At 42.1% G+C, this 17,904-nt stretch overlaps 1 protein-coding gene across 4 annotated transcripts in view; it reads left to right on the top strand.

Moving 5' to 3' along the window:
• ptch1 (patched 1) overlaps nt 1-17,904 on the top strand; it is a 55,604-nt gene that overhangs the window by 9,703 nt on the left and 27,997 nt on the right. For all 4 annotated transcript variants that reach the window (XM_032515051.1, XM_032515053.1, XM_032515050.1 and 1 more), the window contains 6 exons: nt 10,726-10,915; nt 11,325-11,394; nt 11,557-11,648; nt 13,626-13,824; nt 13,972-14,093; nt 16,268-16,415. In XM_032515051.1, the coding sequence (XP_032370942.1) occupies nt 10,726-10,915; nt 11,325-11,394; nt 11,557-11,648; nt 13,626-13,824; nt 13,972-14,093; nt 16,268-16,415 (821 nt within the window). The remainder of the gene's footprint in view (nt 1-10,725; nt 10,916-11,324; nt 11,395-11,556; nt 11,649-13,625; nt 13,825-13,971; nt 14,094-16,267; nt 16,416-17,904) is intronic.

Raw genomic sequence — 17,904 nt, forward strand, 5'->3', positions numbered from 1 at the left:
TTTACCCCTACCTGGCGAAAGTAAATTTGAAACAACTTTTAAATTTGCTTGTTAACCGTGCATGTGTGCGTGCGTGTGTGCGTGCGTGCGTGCTCTCAAGGAAAATGCACTTCCATTCACAAACGACATCCTGAGATGCCTCCAAGCTCTCTGTTTACATTTTGCATTCTTTCAGGCGCTCTTATTCAAAAACCAGAGCCCTGCGAATGACCGACCACAGGAGTCTGCGGAGAGAATTACCCTCCCCCTCTACCTCCTTCTCTCTCTCTCTCTCTCTTCTATTCCTCTCGGCCAGAAAGGTCTCTCTCTTTACCCAAGCCTCCTTCCCCTCCTACCCCCCCCCCCCCCCCCCCCCCCCCACCACTCCCCCGTCCCTGGCTGGAGAGAGTGGCCTCAGAATGCCAGATGTATTACAGAGTGAGCCACGGCAATGTAAACACTCAGCCGTGCCATGAGAGCAGGGTGGTCCGGCCTCCCTCCTTCCCTCCCCTCCCCTCCCCTACTCTCCTATCCCTCCCTCCCTCCCTCTTCCCCTTTCCTCTCTTCCCTCCCTCACAGCGCTGACTGCCAGAGGGGTGGAGAAAGCACAAAACAGCAGAGGGTGTGTGCGTGTGCGTGCGTGCGTGCGTGCGTGCGTGCGTGTGTGTGTGTGTGTGTGTGTGAAGCAGGAGCATAGTAGCGGTAGTGTGTTTGTGTTTTGGCTGCAGTGCCTACCGTACACCAGGAGAGAGGTTGGGGTGTGGATTGATACTTTTCAGACTGCAGTGCAGATCATTTTTCATGCACATTCTATAAACATCTCCAAATTCTGTGTGTCGTTGGAGTCTTCGAGCCCCTCTGGCACACATGGGTAACGCACGTAGCAGTATAGTTCATTGCAATTCCTATAGCATTCCGTCATAGAATCTGGCAGCAACAGCAATTACACAAGTACCACACATGCACATGCGAGGCATAAAGATAAAGTGATATAAAACATTTCCTCTCTCAGATGATTGAGAGGTGTGGAGCTCCAGATTGAGTCAGTATGCATCAGAGTGAAATAGTCTCCTTTACTAAGACCACCCAGCAAGTCTGACTAAAGCATGAGGACATTGGTAACTTGTAACCCGACGGTTGTGTTATTAAGTGTGGCGTAACGCCTGATAGGTATTACACCTTTTCTGTTATTGTCCCCCTGGTTTTCCGTTTGACATCTGATATTTTTGCCCAGGGCTGCTCACAGCGAGTGCAAAACAGTAGTTGTGCGAACAACATCCCATGCTGTATTTAGGCCAGATGCAGGATAACACATTTGTAGAGGAAAAAAAATGATGAACACCCACACTGGATAGAAAAAGGCATATTCTAAAACTTTGCCTTCCACTGTCATTTTAACCCTCGTGTTGTCTTCGGGTCAAACTTGACCCCTTTCCAAAAAGTTTCTACATCAGAAATGTGGGTTTCTTTTAAACAAATTTTCCAAAAATGTAACGTGGATGGTTCCCAACAACACTCCTCACAAGTTAAATAAATAATCAGTTCACTACTTTAATGGAATTTGTGTGTTTTTTTTGTCAGTTTTATAGCATTTGGAGAAAAAGCAATTGGTAAAGAACTTTAAATGAAAGTTTAAAAAACGAGAAAATTTTAATAGAAGTGACTAAAATGTGAACAAATGTTAAATAAAGTGACAAAACTGTGAAAAGATGTTGGAAAAAAGTAGCAAAAATGTCAAAAAAGTGACTAAAATGTGAACAAATGTCAAATAAAGTGACAGAAATGTATAAAGATGTCAAAAAAGTATCAAAAATGTCAAAAAATGACTAAAATGTGAAGAAATGTCAATTAAAGTGACAGAAATGTGTAAAGATGTCAAAAAAAGTAACAAAAATGTCCAAAAAAATGACTAAAATGTGAAGAAATGTCAATTAAAGTGATAGAAAAGTGTTAAGATGTAAAAAAATAAAAAAATAACAAAAATGTCAAAAGAAAATAACAAAAATGTAAAAAAAAGTGACAAATGTAAAAAAAAAAAAAAATTGGGAGAAAATCCACAGAAATTTCAAAAGTCTCAGAAAAAGTCGACAAACGTTGAAAAAGTGACAAAATCATAAGGGGGGGGAAGCCACAAAAGGGTCTAAAAAGAGGACCATAACCTCCATAACAGGTTTTTCATTTTAAATTTCCAGGTCAGCAGGAAGACAACATGAGGATTAAAATAATATTCCTGCTGTGCAAAAGTAGATTGAGCTTTGGTATCGCTTTGTCAGCTCATTAGGCTGTTTTGCTGAATCTTTCAGCAGTATTTTTATTTTAAGCTGCTCTTATCCATATTTCTTTTTTTACAGTGTTTTAAATGTCGGTGTAATGTGAAAAGAATAATTGAAGAGATAAAACAACAGAGAATAATCACCCAACTCTGCAGTTCACACCCGCTCAACCGAGCGTTTTAGCGTCTTTTAGCTCATTGTTTCGGTTAACTCTCACTGCTGTCATCAGTGTCATTTTTTTTAGGCAGCAGGCAGACATTTAAAGCAAACAAGCTCTCTGTACACTGCACTAAGTTTGGGACTAGCTGATGAAAATGGTGGAGAATTTAGCAGCGAAAGAGCCAGACAAAACAGAGCTTTCAGGTCTCTTTCAGATGGGGGAGCAAATTCAAATTTCAAATGATAGCATGTCCTAGTGAGCATAAAATGATATAAGTGTAAAGGAAACCATAAAAAGATGTATCCAAGAATTAAGTAACTGGAATAGAAATATTGTTTATTTTTGTCTTTCTTCCATTAACACTCACTCTGTTTCTGCGTCTTCAATTCCACACTTTGGAATGTGTGATTTTGGGATACCTGGAATCATGGGACATCTTTCCAGGAAATGACTGAGAGATGGCTGGTTGAGATTGGCTGTTCAGGGCTCATGTCACGGACTGTTATGGCTGGGCTGTGGGCCAATCACAGGAGAGTAAATGCAGCGGGGGTGGGGGAGGGGGGGGGGGATCGCTCACTTGGCTTGCATTGCGCAGGCACTGACAGGAGACACAGCATGAGAATCTTTTGCTAACAGAGCTGGAGTTGATTGAATAGCTGTTTTAACAATTAATGTTTTAATGTCACTTATTTTAAGTGTACTAAAAGAGTGAACTTCATGTGGAGACTTTTGATAACTTTTACATGATTTACAGGGGCAATGGCATAGAATAAAATAGAATGCCTTAATTGTCATTATACACAAGTGCAGTACCTGTGCAACGAGATTGAAGCAACCCCTTTACACAAAATATAAAAATACAAAACACATAAATGTACCTTTTGTCGAATACACCAATTAATACATAATTTGTCCGATGTGTTGGGTATTTCTACTTGAATCCCAACCACTACACACATACATGCACATGCTACAAACACAGAATTTCGGTCAGCGTTTTCTTGTGCTACTAGTCATTCCACTGCTCTGTGAATCCATTGGCACTGAAAAGGTTTTTTTTTTTTTTTTGGAGGTGGGGGGTTGGGAGGGGAGAGTGGAACCTGAATGAAGGCAGCAACGTGGAAGAATCTGCCCATTGAGGAGTGTGTGAATGTACACCTCGGGCCCAGGGGAAGCTGAATTGGGAGCCAGCCGACTGCTAAATACACCCATTTTTGTGGCTGCAGGGGCTGGACAGGTGATTAGCATAATCAGGGGCGAGGGGAGCCATACATATGGTAATGCTGGAGTTGGGGGGTGAGGGTCGGTGGTATGGGTGGGGGTCCGGACAGAGAGCAGGGGTTGGCAGCTGGGGTGTCACATTTATGTCAGGGGTCGGGGTGCTCAGGGGTGTGTAGTTGCATGAGGGTACACTCGGCTCCGCTCGGCTACAGCTGCATGTCGGAGCACTTCCACTCTCCGTTTCTTATCATCTGTTCCTCCTTCTTCTCTGTCATCCCCTCACTTTTTTCCTCTTCTTTTGTTGTCACCCTCCCTCTACCTTGCTTGTTTTACCCTTCTTCTGTGTGCTCCTTCCTATTTGAAAGCTGAAAGGAGAGAGGGGAAGAGAGAGGGGGGGGGAACAAGAGAGAGGGGGGGCTCAACATGGGTCAGATAGGGTCTCTGCTCTCACTGAGGCCTTTCATCACATATTTGTGGCTGTGTGCACACCAGCATTGCAGAACCCTCAAAATCTCAAAGAACAGCGGATGTGGTTGGGGAAGTCACACTTTTACTCTTCTGCCGATGCAGTCAAGCATACGATAAAAGGCTCAAGATGTTATCCTGATTCCTGAGAAAAGACGAACATACCTGAGTAAAAACCATGTTGGAAGACAAATTTTGTGAACAAGCTGATTGTTTCTTTCAAAAGTCGACCAGCAGAGCTGAAACTAGTTTTGCATTGCCGAACCTTCAACCACAGGGCTGTGAGGAGGGTCTGGCTAGTCCACACAGTATTCCGGGATGGGAGAAAAAACGTGTTCTGGTTTATTTGGCATTTCTTTACACATGTCACAGTTGTCTTGGGCGGTGCCATGGTGCCGCTGCAAAATAGGAACTTTTTTGGTGGAACATGTGTACGTTCAAACGTTGTTTTAGAACTCCGATTGGACAGATTGTCTAGCTAGCTGTCTGGATTTACCCTGCAGAGATCTGAGGACAAGATAACCATAGTGCTCATAAATTAAATCAAACGAAATCATCAAATTTAGCATCACAACGCAAAGAAAGCGGAAGGTGACGGACAGCCGATGGAATATCCGGTGACACTGAAGCAATCCCGGAAGTGGAACGCTATGGAAATAGACTAACCTGCAACTAACATTGTTGATTTATCTGCTGATTATTTTCTCAATTTTTGGATGAGATGTTTGGTCTGTAAAATGTCAAAATGAAGCCCAAGATGACACCCTCAATGTCTTTTTTGTACACTAAAAAATGGATATAGTTTACTTCCAAAGAGGAGTAAAGAAACTAGAAAATATTCACATTTAAAGAGCTGGAATTAGACAATTTTTACTTTTTTCTTTATTATTCAAACCAAATAATAGATTATCAAAATAGCTGGCAATTAATTGAATAGTTGATAACTAATTGATCTAATCTAACTAATCTTTGCAGCTCTATTGACAGGAAACTGTGGCACGTGGAATTTTGTCAACTAGCTGTTCTTACATATTTTCATTGTTAGAAGTATTTTTTACTTCTGATCTCTTTTAATATAATAAGGATATCTTCAGCCATGCCTCATGAGGTGTACAGTAGCAGCAATAATATGAAGCAGCAGCGGGAAAATCCAAGACACAAAGCTTGAGCGAGAGACAGATGGAGTGACAGCAGATGGTAGAAGATAGAAGGAGACGAAGGGTGGAAGGAGACAACAGGTGGGTTCCTTTTCAGGGTTCAAAGCGATGTCGGGGGATTGGCATTAGCAGCTGAGAAGGAGACAAACAGGAAGGAGGAGAAAGGAGGAGGTGGGGGCGTGAGTTGGGGTGAGAAACTCTACCTGAACAGACCAGGTCAAATGAGAGATGTGTGAAAAAATGATGGATCTTGAAGTATTGCATAGAAAAGCTGGATGGCAACGGCAACATTTGATAAAACATTCTAAATTGCATCATATTGTTTTTTTACACGTGTTTTTTTTGCTTTTGTTGAAAAAGAATTGATGCACTAAACGGTGTATGGAAACTCCTTTTGCCAAATAAGTTCTTAGTGAAAATTTAACTTACGTGAATGATCAGCTGTTTCCACTGGCTACGTCTTTCCAGATATTCCCATAACGTTGCATTAAACACGGCCAATACTAGCTGAAATGAAAGAACAATTAAAACTTGCCCAACTGACCAAATTCCTGAAGACCTCGCTCTGTTTTTCTCTCATACATGGATTACATTAGCAACCTCTACTTCTTCTGCTCTGTTTACTGGCAAATGACATCCATGCGTAGCCTATAGCATCAATTTCTGACTGAAATATGCGTAGTTCATTCGCTCCAAACCAGTCAATGGATATCATCTGATCTTATCCTTTCACTGATAAAGGTCTTAAGTAACACAGATTTTTCAAATGATGTTTTTTTTTGAATGTTTTAGCTTATCTTGCATATGATGACATTTCTAGCTAAACAATGATCTCATCTTAAAATAGTCACATGCAAACACATATTAAGGATTTTTTTTAATCCATTCCAAATTTTTTGTCCATAACGTGTAATAAATGTATAAAAACATTGTGTTTGGGAATGGGTTTTTTAGGTCACACCCCATGTAGGTGTTCTGCAGAGACCTGTGTAGTCCTCTTCATTTCCTCTGGCGGTATAGGGGGCTCAGGGTATGGGAGGTCGCTAGAGACTTGGTGTCAGAGAGATGACCTGGTTTTGGTGGGCTTCCTCCTCACCACAGGGGGTCCCTGCTGAGAGGGGGCCTAATCCATTTAATCCTTTCTATGCACACACACGCACACACACACACAAAGATGTGTTTAGCCACAAGCACATAAATGCAGTATATTCATATATGCGGTCCCACACACAATGACCCATGTAGCAAATTATAACTAGGTCAGATATTGTAGCAGTCTGCAAAAGGTTCTATATCTGTTGAAAGGTCATTCCTGTTTCTGTATGTGTGTTTTCAGACAAGCATCACAGTTGTAGGAGTTGTTTTCCCTGACTGTGAGGGATGCTTCCGTTGTCAGGAGTAAGAGTGTGTGTGAAAGTGGTGAAGGCCGTTTTATGCTTCCGCGAAGGCTCCACGCCGAGCTTTCGCCGTAGCCTACGTAAGTGACCTGGCGTTCACGCTTGTGCCCTGGTGTGCACGTCAAGCCGGCATCTGTGTGTGTGTGGGGGGAGTGTGTGGTAGAGGGAGAAGTGAGAGAGTGATTAGCTTAGCTTAGCTTCTGATTTTAGAGTCATAGTGAGAGGAACAAAGTGTCTCCCCTGTGCTTTTTGACCACGGTGGGAAATCTGTAGCAGGAAAAGTTGACCTTCTCCTTGATCACATGTTGTACTTGAACCCGGAAATGAGCGGGGGGGAGGGAGGGGGGAATGCTACGCTGCCAAGCCACGGCCAAGAGACGTGCGTCGCCGAGACGTGTAGTTACATGCAGGGTCCGGAGGGGTCTGCAGGGGTACGCCGCTGATTCGACACAGAAGCATAAAACGGCCTTGAGGCTATGCTGTTGTGTGTTGCATGGAAAAGAGAGAAAGTTGGCAAGGGGAAAAGGGGGTGGGCTGGCTTTGACAGAGGGGCCGGGCTGATTGCCACCATGATCTGGCCAATCACAGAGTAGAGCTGAATAGAGCAAAAAGAGAGAGAAAATGAGAGTATACAGATGAGGGGGAGTTCAGAACTGAAAGGAGGGAGGGGGTGATGTCAGTTCTTTAGAAACCTACTTTCTCTCCCTTCGTCCCCCCCCCCCCCCCCCCCATTCCCCTACTTTGATAATAGGGGGGACCAGGGGTTAATGTTATGCAACACACTGAATACCCACACTGAGCACTCCAATACAGTGACCCACATAGGCATGCTTCTCTTCTTTTTCTCTCCTTTTCTCTTCTTACTTTTCTTCTTCTTCTTCTTCTTCTTCATCTTCTCTTTTCTCCTTTACGTCTTCCCTGCTTTTCTGTTCTCTTCTCACTTTGAGTCCGAAGTGCATAGTTTAGGAGTGTTTTTGATCATTCACCAGGCAACGCACATATGCAAATATAACAGGTGGCAGTACACACTAACACACTAACACAGGTGTGTGAAATAGGTGGACAGCGGTGCTGACATTATTGGTCAAATAATTTATTTAGGGCTGCAAAAAAACATTTTATCAGTGATTAACCTGCAGATTCATTGATCTGTAAAATGTCCAACTTGACATGTTCAAATTGCTTGTTGTCCAAAATCCAAGGTACCTAGTTAATTATCACAGAAGATTAAGAAAACCCTCAAAAGTTCACATTTGAGAAACCAATGACATTATGTAATTTACGGTTAAAGAACAACTTGTAACTTGTAACGACAATTCCCAATTATCTTCAGTTGACGCTGAGTGCTTTGCTGTTGACAGACTAATAAGTTAATAGACCAGATGTTCTACCTGTAAATCAGTTTTCCAGTCGATGACATTTGAAGTTTGAAAATGTATTTAATAAATAATTGATTGATATCATTCAAACCATTTATTATTTTGAGCCTGTTTAAGGCCTCATTGTGGGCAGTGGTAACATCAGATGGGTATTTTCTCACTGAATAACCAAAAGAATAATCAGCAATTAAAGCAAATTTGGTTGAAAAAAAAAGAAGAGTGATGTCAAAAGGAAAGAACAAGGAAGAGAAAGGAAGTGAGTGAGAAACAGACGGGGTTTGGGAAGCATTTGAAAGTCCCTGACACTTTGTTTTAGCCTGGAGCAGGACACCTTCAAGATATCAACACATGATGGGGTCAACCAGTTTTCTTAGGAGAATGAATATGGGAATATGTGTCATTGAAGAAACACAGCTGTGTGTACACGTACTCACACACACACACACGCACATGCTCGTCAGAACGTCGGTGCACACTCACACACATACATTTTCTTGGTCCAGCTGGGGTGTTAATTTCACCCCAAGGCTGTGTGTGTTGACCCCAAAACGCTGTAACCTCATGAAGTGTGGAATTCTCTCGGCCTGAGGCCATGATGTGCTGTTTCCTGTAGAAAGAGAGTACATTCCTTTGACTTGTCCCGTCCCTCGCTGCTTGCTGTAAACTCAAGGTCTTTGGGTGGCAGTCCACAACGTGAAATGTCTTCAAAACATTCTTTCTAAGCTCGTCCCTCAAATCTTTTTAAATCAGACATTTCCTCATGTCCTTGCATAGGGAGAAACTAAATGCAGATGGACCTCTTTTCTCCATACCTGTGGTCCAATGTTCCAACTTGGCAGTGTACCTTAACCAAGCCTCTGGCTAGCTTTGCCTTTGAGCGGTGAGCGCACCAGACAAGTCGACTTGTTAGTGCACTGTCAGTGTGCGTAGGGTCTAAATGAGTTCCATGCGTGTTCTTCTGAAGGCTGGGGTAACATAGCCATGTAGCTGGCCAAGCGGTGGAAAGCATGTCGCTCTGGTTAGCCTAGGCCTGCTATTAATGATGAGTATTATAAACATGCCTTCAGACAGGATCAGATGGGAATGCTGTTTGGGTCCAGAAAAAAAGAAATCAAATGTGTTTTCCTAATGCCCCAAGACATGGCCCCCTCCCTGCCTGCTCCATTGGTCTGACTGGGTGGTCCAGCTCAGCAGAACAGGCATGCTTATGTTCAACTTTAATGCCATTACAATGGACTGAAAATATTCAATCTATGCCTGCTGTTGCACGAATCTAGCGGAATTGTTAAATTGGATTAAGCCATAATAAAATGTTAGAGTTTTCACACAGTCAGCTCTCTCACTAAGCGCGCGCGTGTGTGTGTGTGTGTGTGTGTGTGTGTGTGTGTGTGTGTGTGTTTGTGTGAGAGAGAGAGTGAGAGCAAGTGAAAAAAGATGACTACAAATTGCCCGAGCTTTCACTAAACATTTGGTGCTTGAAATCCTCTGCTGGTAAATCACACACAGATACACTGAACTTAAGGATGCACACACAGGCACACACACAAATCTCAGGATGAATCCAGTATGAAAAACATTTTTTATATAGCTTTCAGAATTTTTGAAATACATTTGTTTAATGTTGCATTTGACTAAAAATCTGGGACTGGACCCATTATTTCATGAATGCAATTGCCCGCATTTGTTCGTGTGTGTGTTGGTGGGAGAGTCTTCGCCAGACTCGCCTTGGCTGTACTGGGGTGTAGCAGGGCGGCTAAAGGGCTTGAAAGGCTGCTTTTGTAGCTCAATCTAGCTAAGAGCTCAGAGCGCACGCACAGGGCTTAGTCCCACCACGATACTGGGAGCAAAGCCTGGAAGAGAGCCTCTCTCTCTCTCTCTCTCTCTTTATCAAATACATACACACACGTACTGTCACACACTGTAGTCAACGCAGTAGAAGCATCAAGCTTTTTTTTGTAAAATGTGGATTTCTTGGTGGCATGTTACTCCTCTGGATTCAAAGGAGTTAGGATGTAGGCTTTGTAGTAAATCAAGCTCACTTTAAGCAAAGTGCCTTTGTTAAAGATACAAGTGTGATAACGACCTGGGCAGCCTGAGATGTCTTTGCATTTGAGTAACACAAATGTATGTGCAAATCAGATCACATATATATACAGTACATATACATATTTTTACAGTATAGATATATATACAGTATATGTATATAAATCACCAGATGCCTCCCAATACGATATCATCACGATACTTATGCCACGATACGATATTATTGCGATTTTAAACATATGGCAATATTCTGCAATTTATAACTTTTTTTCAACTTTTAATTTTTCCCAATTTCAAAAGGACGTCCCCAAAAGGAAACTTTGTCAACATCTGTTTTATCTAAAAAGATACATTTCTCTGTTTGTTCAAATCCCTTCAATTTTATTGCTGCAAAATGGGATTGTCAAGCAGGCAAACTGACCAACACGTATATAATAAAAGATCAATACGTGGCGCCTGTGTATTGATACAGTATTGCCACTGAAAATATTGTATCCTGTATCGATTTTTTTTTTTCCCAACCCATAATATTTTGCAGATGTGTGTGACCCTGGGTCTTATTTTTCATCTCTCATCAATACAAATGCATCTACACACATTAATGCTATGTTAAATATGCATGTTTTAACACATCATCTCTCTTTTGTCCAGTTGGTGGGCGTGTGAACCAGGAACTGAAGTACACGCGGCAGAATATCGGTGAGGAGGCCATGTTTAACCCTCAGCTTATGATCCAGACGCCGCGGGAGGACGGGGCCAATGTTTTAACGGTGGATGCGCTCCTGCAGCACCTGGAGTCAGCTATCCGTGCTAGCAGAGTTCATGTGTACCTTTATAACAGGTAACTAATCATTCCAAGTCTACCTGTGTTCCAGTTTTGCCTCTTGTCTGTACATCATTAAGCATCATATTAAAAGTTTATTTGCCCAAAACAATTAAGCAAAATGTTGTCTCAAAGGGCAATTTAATGCCATAAAATAAAAATATCCCTGAAACAAATATGTGCAACTTTACATTAGTAGTTTCTGGTGCATTAGATTGCTCTAAATTATATTTTCTGATATTTTGTCCATGTATGCAGCATACCTGCATATCTGTATTAAGCTATGTTTTGGCTAGCAGTACCTTATAATGATGAACGATTTAGTATTATCTTATCATCATTCTTTGATCAGTCTAGCCTAAGGGGCTTATGGTGTCAAATGGCCACAACAAATACTGAACAGAAACTCTTTTATTCTCCCTTTCAGACAATGGAAATTAGAAAACCTATGCTACAAATCAGGAGAAATAGTCACAGAAACCCCTTTGATGGATCAGGTAAGATGTGTGGTTCACTTAGTTTTTATTCTCTGGATCATGTTGAAACATGCCCAGTACAATCTATATATTATTGTCTCCAATGGGTTTTTTTCTATAAACACTTCCACTTGTCAATGTGTGTCAAACCTTCTGTGTGTGGGCATGTCTTTGTTCAATTAGATCATAGAAAAGCTACATCCCTGCCTCATTATCACCCCTTTGGACTGTTTCTGGGAGGGAGCCAAGCTTCAGTCTGGAATGGTCTATCTCCCGTAAGTACACAAAACTCCTTTTTACTAGACAGAATCTGTATTTTATGATGTGTCAGCACAATCAAAACATGCCAACACAGCATATCATTAGATTGACTGATCCCTTTCAAGCATACGGTCAAATGATCAAAAGCTATTTTTAAAGAATTCTAATTGGGCGCACACAGGGCTTTCCTCACTGTGAGGCCAGTTGGCAAACTGATTAAAATGATGTGAAGGGACAAAAAGGCCTTGAATGCTAAGCTCATGAGTGCTGATTATGGAATTAGTGTATATGGTAAAAGTATTTTCAGATTGTTTTCAAGTGAGAAAGAGAGAGAGAGAGAGAGAGAGGAGGATATCTGGATCTCTAGATCTTGTTTTCACCCCTTTAGTAGATGCTGCCCAAACACCCTCCACAGCCCATCCAAACAGACACCACAGAGGAACAAGTGTGTGTGTCTGTGCGTGTGTTGTGTGTGTTTGTCGTCCCCTCAGAAGGCTCTATTGTAGTGGTTGCTGGCATGCGTATCGCTGGCGATAGCTTCTCTGAAGCCCTGGGCCTCACACCATTGTCTGCCCCTTCTGTTGCTAATGGCCTCCTGCTACAGTAATACTCAGCAGACCTTCTCTGCATGTGTGTGTGCATGCACATAGTGTGTGCCACTGCCATCAGTGCATGTGTGTTTTGTGGACGTGTGAAAGTGTATCAGCTTAAGTCGGTGTCATCAGAGTATGGGAATGTTTGTGTTGCCTGTTGGTCTCAGATGGTCAATAAGGTTTTTACTATGTTCTGGTTGGAAGGCTGGGAATAATTACCCAAGCCTGGTTAAGCACATACAATGTAGTCTGAATGACCGAGAGAGAGAGAGAGATTCAGAGAAAGGGAGATTGGAATGTGTGAGGCATAGAGAGACAAGGACTGGTTTGGAGCAGGAATTCAGCACTGTGCCATTGCATGATGGGAAATTAGTCTCCATTTATTGTTTTTTCTCACCTAGCGAGAAAGAGATTATTTCTGCTCTCAGAGATGTGACATGTGTTTTGTGAGGTAAAAGTTGGAGGTAATTACACCCCTACAAATCCAACCCAGCCTTGGACACGTTATGTCCTCTCACTGTCACTGTCTCACTTTACAAGTGTCCAAAATCTAATCTGACAAGAAATTGCACACCACATATACTGTATATAAAACATTTGATTAGCTTTGATAGTACACTACTACTGTAGTGTGTTTGCTCCATCAGATTTTGACAATTTTGGCCATCATTTCCATTTCAATCAGGAGAGACATGTTTGCAGACATGCAGAAATATTGATTGTACTGCATAATAACATGTACAAAGTCTTTGGAGATTAGACTCCATCATTATACTAATAGTTTGTACATAGGGGTAGAGAACCATCATAACCCCCCGTTGGAATCTAGACACCGGCGGTGGCGACGAAGGAGCCCGAAGACCCGACCGAATGATCGGTCAGCTGGAGTAGATGCCTGGAAGTGGAAGGGGGGGTGGAGGGATGCACTCTTTGCCTGCAACGAAAGGGTGAAACAGATTTAAAGCAGGGTTGGGACTCCGTGATTGGCCCTTGAAATTCGTGTAGGATTCTGATTGGTTTAACAGGAAGATGAACGCCTCCAACAGCAGATTTGATTCAGGAAGAGAGCATTGATTAAGAGTTAGGTCTTCCTGAAATAATTTACGCTGAGCTACATTAGTTATAATATCAATAACTAACTAACTAACAAGAAACACTAATGTTCAATTAGACAGGTTGTCAACAAATCATCAGTGAGCCAGATTATATAACCACTTTATATGGAGGTACAACTAAAATGGTAATAATCTGTGGTTAGTTTGGTTGGTCAAAGTGGAACTAGGATGTTGGTTGTCAGTTTGCTTTGGTTTTCTCGCTTCAGTTAGTGGCCAGAAACACGACAACTTAAAACATGGTTGAATTCATAATTAAACAGTATTCTTGTTTTTAACGTTGCAGAGGTAAAGAACCACTGCAGTGGACCAACTTTGACCCTAAGGAGTTCCTTGAGGACTTGCGACGGGCGAACATTCACGTGGAAGGCTTTGAGGAAATGTTGGAAAAAGCCGATGTTGGACACGGCTACATGGATAGACCTTGTCTGAACCCTGCTGACCCTGACTGCCCCCTTACTGCGCCCAACAAGAACTCAACTAAGGTAGGCACACACACATAGACTCATGCTTTGAGCTTGTAATATGTGTACACATGCAACGGTTTATTTTGGGTTGGTATAACATAAAGCCTTTGGTTTGAGACTAGCTGCTGACAGTTATTTTCTCGCCTGTTGCTTTTATTGCACCAGCAAATCGACGTGGCGCGGGCCTTGAGTGGTGGCTGCCATGGTATGTCCAGGAAGTACATGCACTGGCAGGAGGAACTGATCGTAGGAGGGACCACCAAGAACGGCAGCGGACCCCTGCTCAGGTAACATACCCACACTTACACATGCACACCCTCATAAACACTGCTGTGATCACTGCAGGGCTTATTCTGAGTGAGTGTGTGTGTTTTTTTTGGTTCTTTTATGCTCTCCGAAACGGCGCATGCATGCATGCGTGTGCGCGGTGCGCTGTAAATCTTGCAGTCATTAGCAGATTCCAGTGAAATCTTAGAGCTCCAGCTGTTCCTGCTCAGCTCAGGCTTCTCTGCTTGGACACTTCCCACTCACACACACACACACACACACACACACACACACACACACACACACACACACACACACACACACACACACACACACACACACACACACAACACACACACACACAGTGATCTGTTACCTGGCTAGTTTATCCAAATATACAGTACAGTGATTTGGGGTTCATGGACTTAATTTTATGTATACTGTAAATACATACATACATACATACATACATACATACATACATACATACATACATACATACATACATACATACATACGTACATACATATGTGTGTGTGTGTGTAAATATAATATAAAAAATACACAGGAATTAAAAACATGCACATTTTATCAATCAATAAGTAGCTTCCTTTAACAGGGGAAAGCTACACAAACTATCCACATTATGTTAATGGACCACTTATTTTAATGTGAAATCCATGCACATGCATGGACACACAAAGGCACCCCCCCCACACACACACACACACACTTCACACGCATACTGCCCCAGAGTACAGTGGGGTGCGTTGTTTGTTTTGTGGTTATGTTTTTTCCTGGCAAGATTGGGTCATTAGGATGTGTGTGTGTGGTGTGTGTGTGTGTGTGTGTGTGTGTGTGTGTGTGTGTGTGTGTGCATGGTTTAGTTGCTCTTTCCAATGGGCTGTTACTGCTGGCACTCAATTTCAACATCTTGTTTACTAACTGCCACCATTACCCTGATTATTACCATATTACAGAGATCACATTCATAAAGAGAATGACTAGCTAATGCCTGCTTCTTTGGTTCGTAAAATTTGACGATTTGAAATTACATAGACTGAAGTTGAAATCTATCCCAAAGTCACTTTTTAATGACTAATACGTTTTATTAGCCTTCTACTATGTGCACCAGGACAGTGCTTTCCTCATTACACTGGATATCATGGCCTTCTTAACATTTGTCAGAACATGATCAGGAATCTCAGGATTCGGACAAGATACCCATTTTATGGGATCTGGCACTTCCTTTGTCGCTATCAAATCCAGTCTATACTTTTTTCTGAAATATTAGTCTTTTGTGCCATCCAGCTTCTTTGTTTGGTTTGGAATAAAGACGAGGTCAGATGTGGACCTAGTATTTCTGAGGCATCCTGGTTCAGTCATCCATAGAAAAAAAACAAGGTCACTGTGTATTTCTTCAGAAGGCTTCAGTTGTCATGTCATATACCTGCAAGGAATATTAGCAGTGATGCTGGCTGCAGGAGTAGAGCTGAGAACACATTTACTTTGTCTTTGTTTTTAATGGGTAGTACAATAATGAGTAATGTGATTGTTGTTGTTATGATGATGATGATAGCAATGATAATGATGATAATTGTTCAGTATCAGATTAGTAAACAGGTAAATGCAAACTCCACATACTAGGTGAACTATATACTAACAAGAGGTCACCCGATCTGCAAATACTGTATGGTTCAAAACTTGCCTAAGATGCAGTATTTGCACTTTTCTTGTCTATGGACTAAGTTTTAAAACCCCAAAGCTTTTCATGCAAGTCAATGGTGGGAATCAAACCAAATACTGATTGGTGTGTCTGGTACATTTCAAAATCCAAGTTTCAACCCTGGATGTTATTTGCACAATCCAAAAAGCCAGCTCCTCACCTTGCTGATCTTCCTTCGTAAACATTAGATTAGATTAGATTATACTTTATTCATCCCACAACGGGGAAATTTCCTTATTGCAGCAGCAGCATTTTCTTCAATAACAGCAAAAAACAAAAACACACAAACAAGTAAACACACAAGAAATACAGGCAAACAATAGACAATGATTTTGAAATGTATTATGCATGATGTTGTCAGTGAATGCTTGCACCTCATTGACCTCCGTCTTCTTGTTCTCCTTCTTTTATCCATTCCATCTCTTCCTCCCTCTCACTCTGCCACCCTCCCTTCTCCCTCCTTTCCAGTGCCCAGGCCTTACAGACCATGTTCCAGCTGATGACTCCCAAGCAGATGTTTGAGCACTTTCGAGACTACGACGAGGTTTCCCACATCAACTGGAATGAAGAAAAGGCTGCAGCTATACTGGAAGCCTGGCAGAGGAGATACTCTGAGGTAAGGGCCAAAGCACGATGGGGGGGGGGTGAAGTACCCTAAATCCTCTACAACCACATTGTAAATCACAGACCGGATACAGGTGAACATGGAAAGGCCCCATCCAAAGCCTGTGCCCCTGATAGATACTAGAACCACTGTTTGTGTGTGGTAAAGGGCTAAAGCTTTCCTTTCGCTGCTCAGTAGAGAGGAACAATATAGCAACAGGGTGAGCATGTCTGGAATACATTAAGGGAGTGCTGGATCTCTCTCTCTCTCGCACTCTCTCTCTCTCTCTCTCTCTCTCTCTCTCTCTCTCTCTCTCTCTCTCTTCCGCGCTCTCGCTCTCCCTCTCTTTAACTCACGTACAAACACACTCAAACATTCACACACAATTGCTTTCCCAGCTGTGGCCCCATTGGTGGCTCATGTGTGACATCATCTGGTCTTTGTTTTGGGGGCCCCAACCTCTGTTCGACATGGTGTGACCTTGGTGTGTGTGTGTGTGTGTGTGTGTGTGTGTGTGTGTGTGTGTTGTGTGTGTGTGTGTGTGTGTGTGTGTGGTGTGTGTGTGTGTGTGTGTGTGTTGTGTGTGTGTATGCGTGTGTACCATTCATCTATGGGCCCAGAGATCACTAATATGCAAAAAAAGAGCTGTGATTGTTTATTAGAATACAGTGTTTTTACCAAATGTTGCCTTACTGTGTGTGTGTGCGTGTTTGTGTGTGTGTGTGTGTGTGTGTGTGTGTGTTAGGTGTGAGTAAGGTGTGTATTATGCATAATTTGGCATGTCTGCAAGAATAGTATGTTATTTGTCTGACACATGTGCGAGTTCACACGTGGGTGTGATTGTGTGTGTGTGCGTGTGTGTGTGTGTGTGTGTGTGTGTGATCTAGTGCGTGTTTCCTAATGTGTGTCAGCCAGCACTCCCCACTGAGCAGTAACTGCAGTTAAATGTTGAAGCCATCTGTCTGCTCTGAGATAGTGAGAGGATGGGTCACGGTACAAATACCTCCGACTACAGAGGCAGAGCTCATTATTGAGGGCTGCAATTGTATTGTTTTTGTTTTTGTTTTTCAATGACACACAGAGTGAGATTTACTTCTTCTTCTATACTTTGAAACAGACTGTATATTACATGTTTTATCAAACATGAGAGAACAGATCGGAAGCGCAGTTTGGCTGTCATCTGAGGGGCAGCTTCTATCAAATCAGTCAAATCCACTTCTTTCCTTCAATAATATGCATTTAAGTTATATAAAAAATGGGTTAATTGTTCCTGGAACTCAGTTTGCAAGGGTCAGTTTTGCATGGAAAGTGGTGCAAATTTACGCTGGTAGATTAAAGTATTAATACGGTGGAAAAAAGAAAATGGCTTTATTCTGGAGTAATTTACACTGATTTAATTTGAATATTTAAAATAGGTAGATATGACTGACTGGGCAGCTGCTACACTGTGGGAGAGTAAAGGCTCCTGTGAAATTTACAATTTGTATGGAAAGTTCTATAA

This window comes from Etheostoma spectabile, chromosome 5 (assembly GCF_008692095.1).
Source record: "Etheostoma spectabile isolate EspeVRDwgs_2016 chromosome 5, UIUC_Espe_1.0, whole genome shotgun sequence".
Taxonomy (NCBI): Eukaryota; Metazoa; Chordata; class Actinopteri; order Perciformes; family Percidae; genus Etheostoma; species Etheostoma spectabile.